Source organism: Antechinus flavipes, chromosome 2, assembly GCF_016432865.1.
Source record: "Antechinus flavipes isolate AdamAnt ecotype Samford, QLD, Australia chromosome 2, AdamAnt_v2, whole genome shotgun sequence".
Taxonomy (NCBI): Eukaryota; Metazoa; Chordata; class Mammalia; order Dasyuromorphia; family Dasyuridae; genus Antechinus; species Antechinus flavipes.
Window position 1 is genome coordinate 674,595,875 of NC_067399.1, and position 10,103 is coordinate 674,605,977.

General features: G+C 40.9%; 1 protein-coding gene across 1 annotated transcript; it reads left to right on the forward strand.

Annotated features, from left to right (window-relative positions):
• Positions 1-508: 508 nt before the first annotated feature.
• On the forward strand, positions 509-5,571 carry LOC127547009 (gastric triacylglycerol lipase-like). The gene is made up of 6 exons (XM_051973867.1): positions 509-541; positions 708-825; positions 2,001-2,199; positions 4,039-4,148; positions 5,286-5,422; positions 5,554-5,571. The coding sequence occupies exons 1-6, from the start codon at positions 533-535 to the stop codon at positions 5,569-5,571; spliced, it is 591 nt and encodes a 196-aa protein (XP_051829827.1). The 5' UTR covers positions 509-532.
• Positions 5,572-10,103: the final 4,532 nt, after the last annotated feature.

The following is a 10,103-nucleotide window of genomic DNA, read 5'->3' on the forward strand; positions in this document are numbered from 1 at the left end:
GTAAGTGTCAGAGGCTAGACTTGAACTCGGGTCTTCCTGACTGAAGACTTGGCACTCTATCTATTGTATTACCTAGCTGAGGGTGGTAGGAAAAAGGAATTTCCCTTCTGAAGATTGGTAGGTGGGATGCTGTTATAAGTTGATAAGGGGGCAGGAGTGCTAAGGTTTACAGGGAAAGATGCTGGAACCTGGAATCATTGCTCAGGGGGCCAGAGAGCCCTCCTAGAGAACACTGAACAAAGGAAACAGCATCCAAAAAGCTCCTACTGGGGAACTGACAAGCTCTTTCCCGAAACCCTAGTAATGTCAATTAAATTATTATTATTCCCAAAGCGAGAGGCAGAAAGTGCCTTCACATTAACTTGTGAAACCAACTGGATAAAACTTGCTCTGTAAAAGCCACGCTCATGATGTCTCTATTTCCTATAGGTACAAAATGTGGTGGCTCTTAGCTACAGCATGTTTCCTTCATCTCTCTGGAAATGCCCATTGCAGGTTCACAGAAGTCCATCCTGAGAACCCAGAAGCACGAATGAATGTGGTGAGTTGTTTTCAGTATTAGCAAAAATATTTCTAGATTGACCAGGGGCCTATTGATGCTCTCCAATCTTTGGAAGCAAAATGAAATTGTGTAATTGCTGTTTATATTCCATGCTTTGCCAAAAGTTTTGTAGTGATAACAAAAGATTTGCTTTTTCTTCCTATAGAGCCAAATGATTTTACACTGGGGCTATCCCAGTGAAGAATATGAAGCTATAACTCAAGATGGTTATATACTTTCCATTAACAGAATTCCACATGGAAAAACAAATGGCTCTCATTCAGGTACAATATGTATTGGGCTGAATTCTCTAATCTAAATCATTCCTGGGCCTGGGAACTCTTGCCTTCACATGGAGAAACTTGAGCCAGGGAAATAATTTTGAAATGATTATTATGAGTCAAAAGCTCTTTCTGTGTGTTGAAGGAAATGAGAGGAACATTTGATTCTCTATTGACTAGTGAAAGAAGAGATTGCTCTCTTCAATGGTCAAGGGAGGAAAGGACCCATTCTGGATGCCACATTTCAGGAAGAAAGGTTCTTAGAAAGTGTGTAACATCCAGGAGGATGGGGAGTTCCAGTGTGAAGAGATTTGTGGAGTATGCTAGAGAAAGCAGGGAAGTAGAATCAGGACTGCAGCCTGGACAGGAAGGTAGTGTATTAAGATTTATTGATGTTCTAGGGTGAACAGAAGGAAGAAAAATGGAAATTAAAATATTATAAAACTAATTAATGAATTTAAATAAAGGAAGGTTGGATTGGATCAAAGACCTTGATGTGTAAATTTCAGGTGATACAATTATTGATTTTAGAGTTATTCCATGGAGGAAATATGGTACTTGGCTTGTAATATTAAAATAAAATGGCTTATAGGAAAGGGGATTCAATTGGTCATTCTTGGTATTAGAGGTCGGATTTTGTTGCAATTGATAGATGTTATCCAGAGTCAGATGCAAAGAAAACCTCCCTAACATTTGGAGCTATTCAGAAGTGAAATGATCTGCCTTAAGAGGTCATGAGTTCCTTCTCACTGGGGCAGAGATTGTCCCTTGTCTGCTCTGCTGTAGATCAGTCTTTTGTGGAATATGGCTTGAGCTCAGTGATGTCTAAGGGTCTTCCTAACTTTGAAGGTCTATCATTCCAAATTCAGAGCTCTGGCTACAACAGATCTTGTGATATTGGGCTTATGTCACAGGCCATCACTGGGTGAACCTTTTCATTGTATTGTCTTTTTATTGCTGAATATTCTCACTACTGGTCAAAGGAGTAGAAAGGACAGGTATCATTCTTGTTGTACAGATAATCCATGAAATGTGGACACAGAAGTAGCCAAAGAAAACTTTAAAAGCTTTGGGGAAATTAGAAAAAAATTGGTGGGTATGACTAGAGGCGTCTTTTGAGATATTTTACATTTTGCTGGAAATTCTGTCACCAAACGTTCTCCATATTTCTTTCTCAGTCCAGAGGCCTGTTGTGTATCTCCAGCATGGCTTCCTTATGACTGCCAGCTGCTGGATTTCCAACCTGCCAAACAACAGTCTGGGTTTCCTACTGGCGGACGCTGGTTATGATGTATGGCTAGGGAACAGCCGAGGGAATGTTTGGTCCAGGAAACACCTGCGTTTATCTCCAGACTCCAAAGAATTCTGGTCTTTCAGGTAGGGAAACAAATAGTATTTCACTTTTATCTTACAAATTCAATGTCCTGTCAGTCTTTAAAAAACAAATAAACAGATTGTAAGAAAATGAATAAGATAGGAGTGGCAGGAATCTTAAGTAAAACAAGAAATAAAGGTTCAGAAGTGTTGACTGAGAAAAATGGCTTTCTATGAGCAGAGCTTGGTGCTGAGAGATGTGGGAGGGATGAAAAGGAGCTAGATTGGTTTTTCCATACTCCTCTCCTTCCCACTCCCCAAATCTGCTTCACTGTTGTCCAAACCAAAGGACAATGAGAGGAGGGAAGAAGAAGAAGGAGAATGTATAAGCATGGGATGGGAGGTCTGTGTTTACACGTGTCTACACGGGAGCCAAGGAACAGATCAGAAGAACCGCCTTCCTCTCGCCCTCCTTTTCTGAAATACTGTTTGTCCCAGGGTCCCATTTTATTCAAAACCATGTGTTTCTCTTTTGACTAAAGTTAAAAAGAGGCAGTAGAAGGAAGAGAGTCTAGAAATTACTTGAAAGCATGAAGACTTGAATACTAATTCAAATAATTACTAACCATGTGACCCTTGGGTACATCAAATGTTTGTTTTTCATCTGGAAAGTAGGAGTAATAGTGCCTCCCTTATCAGGATTGTTATGAAAATAAAATGAAGGAAGGAATCAAAAATTAATTAAGTGCTTACCAAGTGCCAGGCATTGAGCTAAGGGCTTAACAAATACTATCTCATTTGATGCACAGGTAGATGCTATTATTACCCACATTTTACAGTTGAAGAAACTGAGGTAAACTTGCCCAGAGTCACATGGCTAACAAGTGTCAGAATCTAGGTTTGAACTCTGGATGGCCTGACTCTAGGCCCAGCTCTCCGTCTACTGTCCTACCTATCTGCCTTGATAATATATGAGAGATATACTTTAACATGTTTAACATGTATTGGACCACCTGTCCTCTGGGGGAGGAGGTGGGGAGGAAAAGGGGAAAAGTTGGACAGAAGGTTTTGAAAGGGGAAATGTTGAAAAATTACCCATGAATATGTTTTGTAAATAAAAAGCTATAATAATAATATCTTTTTAAAAAAGATAATATATGAGTGATCAGACTCCATTAATGAGAATCTTTCAGCCATCATGTTATATTGCAAAGCGCTTATAACTCTATATAATGTTTATATTTTTATTAGTAACAACAACAAAAAAACACTCCAAGTTTGGTTTGGAAGCCTGTTTTTTTTTTTCCTGTTGTTAATGCTAGCTGCAGAAGTTCTTTATGTAATCAATGTTTCAATGGAACCATGATCTCAATTATATGGGCATTCTTCTGATATGGTGCTCAAGACATTCAGGTTTTTCATCCCATGGCCTTGTTATCCTTATCATTCCATCAATAAATGAGTGGTCCAGATGTTGGGTTAAATGCAAGAGATACAATAGTAAACAATAAAGTAGCCCCTGAACTCAGGGAGCTTATGTTCTGCTAAGGCAGACAATATATCTATATCTATCTAAGTATATCCAGAATCCAGATAAACTGAATGCAGAGTGCTTTAGAGAGGAAGAAGCTGTGGTCAGATGCCATTTTCTGCGTGTTGGAAGTGTTCCTATGGTTCCTTGAATATTTTGTAGGCCCCAGAGAGACACAGGTTTGTGCTTTATCCATCTTGCTCCATGATGGAATCACCTCCTTGGCCAACCACGAACATCCTTTGAGACTGGAGGGAGGGGAGCTCTTTCTTGTCACTTGTGCATACATCACCCCTGGTGAGGTGGGTCTAAATGTGGGGATTCATCTTTGATCGCTTTCATTTAGTTTCTTTTGCCTTTTGTTCCTGTAGTTATGATGAAATGGCCAAATATGATCTTCCAGCCGTTCTTGACCTGATCAAGAAAAAAACTCGGCAGAACAAAGTGCATTATGTGGGACACTCTCAAGGCACCACCATTGGTATGCTAAGACTGCCTTCGGGTACCGGTAGAACTGGACCCTTTTGGAGGAGCATAGCTGATCAGGGGAGAGTTCTTATGAGGGGCTGTGGGACCATGTTGTTGTTCACTTGTTTTTAATCATGTCCAAATCTCCATGGCCTCATTTGGGGTTTCTCTGGCAGAGAGATTATAGGGTTTGCCATTTTCTTCTCCAGCTTATTTTATAGATGCGCTAGTAAGTGTCTGAGGCCAGATTTGAACTCGGGAAGAAGCCTGGTACTCTATCCATTATACTCTATGGAACTCAGCTGCCCTCTAGGAAGCAGAGGGGTGGTTTAAGCTGCTCCTGGTGTCCTTCCTGGGGCCAAAGCAGCCTAACGTAGTGGGGGAAGAGCTGGGCCCTGGCTCACATCCTACCTGAGATGCTAGCTACAGTGGCTGAGTAACCCCCTGCACGCCCTCACCTTTCAGAATCCTCTCTCTCTCCCCTATCCATAACACAGAAAGGATTTTTCATTCCAGTCCTCCTGGGTGTTGTACAAGAAGTGCTTTATAATGGTGAGGATTCTTCCCAGAGGGTTTCTGGTTATACTCAATAATGTTATAGAGTATCTTAAAGGTGTGGCCTGATAGACAATTGACCTGAGAAGGAATCCTTACGACTTATTCAGGCAGAGATAGAGAGCTTACAAAGGCCTTCTGACCAAACATGGGGTAGCCGGTGGCTGCCCACCAGTGGCCAATGCCTGGTGAGAGAATTTAACTAGGAGCTGGGCCTTTCAGAGCCAATTCCAAAGCCGTGCCCTGAAAACTGACCGTGAGAACTTCTCGGAGAGTTCTCATTTATGTTGTTTTCTAACTGATGCCTAAATGTACCAGACTTCCCACTGCAGCCCTTTAATTGTCATTCGTCTCCCTCATTTCCATCCCCTGCAAATCAGACCAGCTTGAGTGGACATTAGACGTGGCTTAGATTTGGAGGAGATTCCTATGGAGTGACCTTGGCTTGATTCTCAACAAATAGGAGGAGAGAGCAGAGATGGGGAGACAGGCTAGGAGACAGCTGGCGTAATCCAGGCAGGAGATGACAAGGCTTGCGCTGGTGGCAGTAGGATGAGGAGGAAGAGATGGCATTTAATTGTCTTTTCTCTTTTAGGGTTTGCAGCAATGTCAACCAACCCCAGAGTATCTAAAAGGATCAAGATAAATTTTGCATTAGCTCCAATCTCCATTCTTAATGATCTGCATGGTCCCACTGCTTTCTTGGCATATATGCCTAAGCCATTGTTTAAGGTAAAGAGTATTTCAAATAGCTATAAAGCAAGGGGGGGCAGAAAGGAGAGAGCCCCAGTGAAAGAATCCTCAGCATCTCCTGAGATCGAGACCCAGGGGCACCAGAGGTCTTGCCTGAGCCTTGGGCTTAGATTCTCATGGCCCTTTGAGGAGTGGAGAGCTCTGGGGTGTCCCAGCCTGAGCACTGCCAGGCCCTGCTCTGGTGGCTTCCACCACCATTGCTATAGATTTCTGGGTCGGCCCTTCACACTTGCTGTCTCAGGATGCAGAGCATGGTAGGTCACAAGGGCCTCTGGCCAATCTCCATTCATCCTTGGAAACTAAAAGCACAGGAGCCTCCTTCCTATTGTTCTTTGGTTCTCTTTCTGACTTTGAGGCTGGTCCTCAAGTGGATGAAGTCACTCCTGTGGTTATTTTTATCATCATTTGGGCCAGTGTCATATTTCAGTTTTTGTCTTGTTCTATCAGCCAATTTGGCCAAAAGTGCCACATAATCTTTTCTGAAGAGTTTCCTGTTTCTTTCCCCTGTGAGAGTTCCATCTGCCCCTGTTTTGTGCCTTTTTGAATCTTGCTGGAGACATTAGCTGGTTTCCTGTTCTTTTCCCTTGATGCCTTTCTCCCATCTCTCTGTTAAGTCTTCTTTTCCTATGAGCACAGCAAACACCTCTGTCTTAATTTGGTGATTTTTTTAAAAAACCAGTTCCATTTTCCTCTACTGTTGGATCCCATTCACTGTCCATCCAAGCTGGGGGATCATGCAATAGGCTGTTCATTCAAAAATAGTAGACCATAGTCTTAGAACAATAATCTTACTGTCTTATTCTAAAACATCTATTTTTCACTTGTGATTCACAAAAGAGCTATAAATGTGAACTCTTCCTTTGAAGGAGCCTGCCCCTCAGGAAGCCTCCTACACCCCAGACTCACAGAACCTGCCTGGGTGGGCTGGGGAGGAAGCCAATAGTGCACATTTTTTTCCAGTCAATATGGCCCCAGTAACTAAAGCTGGATCTCATATCCCTGGACCTCGTGGGCTTCTTGCCAGAAGAGCAGAGCATTTGGGGAGTTTTTCTGTGCCATTTCTCCTCGAGGAGGTGCAGGAGGAGGAGTGCTATAGTGTCCCTTTGGACACTGGCCAGGGCTTGAGGGTCATGAGTAGGGGCATCTATGGTAGATCATTTCTGTTAAACTGTCTCAATTCCTGAGAAACCCATCACTGTTGTGTATCCGGGAGAGGACTAAGCCCTGCTATTTTTACTGATATCTTTCTCTAACCTGCCTTTTTGCAGATATTGTTTGGAGAAAAGGAATTCTTCCCAAACAACTTTTTAGTCCGCTTCATTGGCAGTGATCTGTGCAACCATGCGATCTTTTCCACAATTTGTGATGACTTCTTATTGTCTATAGTTGGATTTAATACCATAAAGTTCAACAAAGTAAGTAGCCATAACACACACACACACACACACACACACACACACACACACACACACACAGAGCAAACAATGAACAGAATAATCCATGATATTAAATCCCTTCTATCATCCCTGGAAGGTCTTCTTTTCCATTTCTTTTTTTTTTTTAATAACTAAACTAGAAAGAACTGTTTCTACTTTCTCAGTTGCTTCTCACTTTTAAACTCCTTTGATGTGGTCTAACGTCTTCCTCAGCACTTCACTGAAACTGCCCTTTGCTCAGTAGCTTTTCTCAGTCCTTTTTCGTGAGTGACCCTGCTGACCCACCTCTCCCCTGGATGTTTTCTCCTCCTCCTTGTATTTTTTTGTGTTTTTTTTTTTTTTTGACTGCTGGGGTGGGGGTTCACTTCCTGTCAGTCAGACTGACCCTTTTCATATTCCAGATCTTGATCCTGGGCCTTCTCTTTCCTCTATCTTGGTGATCTTAGTTGCTATTGAGTTAACTACCTTTTACATGCAAAGAACCTACAGATTCATACCTGTATCCTCTTTATCTCTATTGCATTTCTCTAATTGGCAATAGATGTCTCCAACTGGATACCTGATATTCATATCAAACATATGTTCAAAACAGAGTGCATCATGTTTCCTCCTAAAGCACTTCGCTGTCCAAGGTGCCAGCACCTTCCAATCCAGTCCCACCATAGGAGTCATCCTTAATTCTTCACTCTTTGCCCTCATATTTCATCAGGTAAAAAGTCCGATCCATTCTACCTGCTACTTGCATGGAAGGCTTTTCATAAATGCTAGTAGAGTGGTTGGCAGAAATTTCTGTTCCAATTTAGGTTGCCTCTCGGGTCCTCACCATTTGGAACATACTGGCTCTTGGCAGACAGACATTAACACATCTCCAATTCAATTACAGAAAGGCTTCTCTCCATCTGCTGAACAGAAAGTTCTCCATTAACACAAAAACCCAATTCATTAGCCCCAAAATATTCCAGTCAAGTTTTGCCCAAAGGTCCTTAGTCATGAAAGGAAACTAATTTTGAAAAAATATTTCTTCGTATCTTTTTTTTTTTTCCAGAGCCGCTCTGATATATATTTTTCACAAAACCCAGGAGGTTCCTCTGTTCAAGACATACGGCATTTCTTACAGGTATAACTTTTCAAATTTGATTCCAAAATAATTTACTGAACACAAATTTTTACAATTGAGTTGTGAAAAGTACCACTCAGTGTTCTAAATATCATCTAGCTCCTATGCTTCTATAACCCCTCATCCTACCAGTCCAAGGAAGAGGGAGCTCCAGAGGGACCCAGAACAGATCAAAAGGATAGAAATTTCCACCTCTCAGATATCTTTTAAGGAAGAAGTGCCTTCATAAAATATTTCCTTCATAATACTCAGCAGCCAACCATCACATATATATATATATACACATACATACACACATATACATACATATACATGTATGTACATATATACACATATATGTATTGTGATACATATGCGTATTCAAATATGCATACATGTACATATACTTAAACAGTGTCCCAGAAGTCTTAGTGCCTTTTTAAGCTAATAGAACATAAAATTTCATTAAAGTGTCTGAAACACAATTGGATTGTGCCAAAATAATTTACTGAACACAGATTTTTACCATTGAGTTGTGAAAAGTACCACTCAGTGTCCTAAATAAAATCTAGCTCCCATGCTTCTGTACCCCCTCATCCCACTAGAAATCCAAGGAAGAGGGAACCCCAGAAGGGCCCAGAAGAGATTAAAAGGACAGGAATGTCTACATCTCAGACACCATTTAAGGTGTCTGTACACCTGTACCTTTCAGGTAATTATAAAACAGGAAAAGAAAGTGGGATTTGTAGCAGAAAGGAGTCTGTTCTCTGTTCACACTCAATGTTATCCAAGCCCAGAGTTATGAGGCTGTGTGCTTTTGGTAGGGGACTACAGGCCCATGATTTCACCTGTGGGGAAGTCTCAGTCAGGAAAACTTCCTGTACCAATGTAGACTTGCTGAGAAGCTGTGTCAGGGTCACCAAGCCCCACACATCAGAGGTATCATTCTGTTCTCCTGTTTCCTGTTCATGCTTGTTCCACATGAGGTTGGATGGAAAAGGAAAAGTTGCCATAATACAAACATATCCCCCAACGAATCAGCCATTTTAGTCGTCCCCTCAAACCTTCTTTCCAGCTTAACCCTAATATCTTTCTCATGTTGCCTCTCAGTGATTGTCCACAGGTGAGAATGATTTGAACAGCAAAGAATTCAGAAAGGTCTTGGAGAAAATTAATGGAACTCTGGGTGCTTTTTTTTATTATTTACTTGTTTTATGATCCTGTCAAATGTGATATGAAGGATGTCATATCCTTATGTTCTTTCAGAAAATGTAGCATCCTCTCCCCAAATAAAACACTATTCACTTTTACTTAAAGAATTAGCACATATTATAGCTTTATAACTACTAATTACAACTTAAATTTTGTAAATATAATAAGAAAATAACTTCTTTTAAATAATTTTACTACATTTTTCAAGATAAAGTGTCTACCAAATCTTTTTCATTCTTCATTATGGAATGTTAGTCTTTGTGAAAATGGATTCACTTTGCATGGTGTTTCTCAGGTACCAGTCATATTCATGACATGAACCTTCAGAAGACTTGCATTAAGGATGCATAATACATGTATGGCTCGTTCTCAAAAAAAAAAAAAAAAAGAGAATTCAGTAACATAAATCATTATTTGTTCATGTCCTCTTGATTGCCTCTAGAATTGTCCATGAATATTTCCATTCTTTTAATATCATCGTGTCCCTAAGATATCTTCCAAAATCGCCTCCCAAATACTTTTATTTCTTACTCATTTGTGCTGCCACCAGCACAGGTGTCCTCTAAGAACTTAATTTAGTCCCACATCTTACAGGCACATAAGGAACTGAGAAATAGAATCCAAAGAGATGGGTTTCAGAAAACTGACCAATTATAGGAGAGGGCTAATCACAGATCAGGGCATTCACTCTGGGTGGAGGACCATGTCCCCTTAATTAGAAGATTTTATCAAAGATGATTGGTGACCGAGTTAGGAGGAGCGCAGTCTTTCTTTCAATGAATTCTCTCCCTTAGACTTTCGGCAAGGTGGAGAATCCACGATTTCAAGGGGAACATTCTACTGTCATATATGTAGCTGCCATGGTTGGGGTTTTAGTTCCAGTCCTGTAGCTTCTGGGAAGTCTAAGGGACAGCAA

Coding starts and splice junctions, on each gene's coding strand:
- LOC127547009 (XM_051973867.1), top strand. Junction 2,200..4,038: donor AAAGAATTCTGGTCTTTCAG/GTAGGGAAACAA, acceptor TTGTTCCTGTAG/TTATGATGAAATGGCCAAAT. Junction 4,149..5,285: donor CTCTCAAGGCACCACCATTG/GTATGCTAAGAC, acceptor TTTCTCTTTTAG/GGTTTGCAGCAATGTCAACC.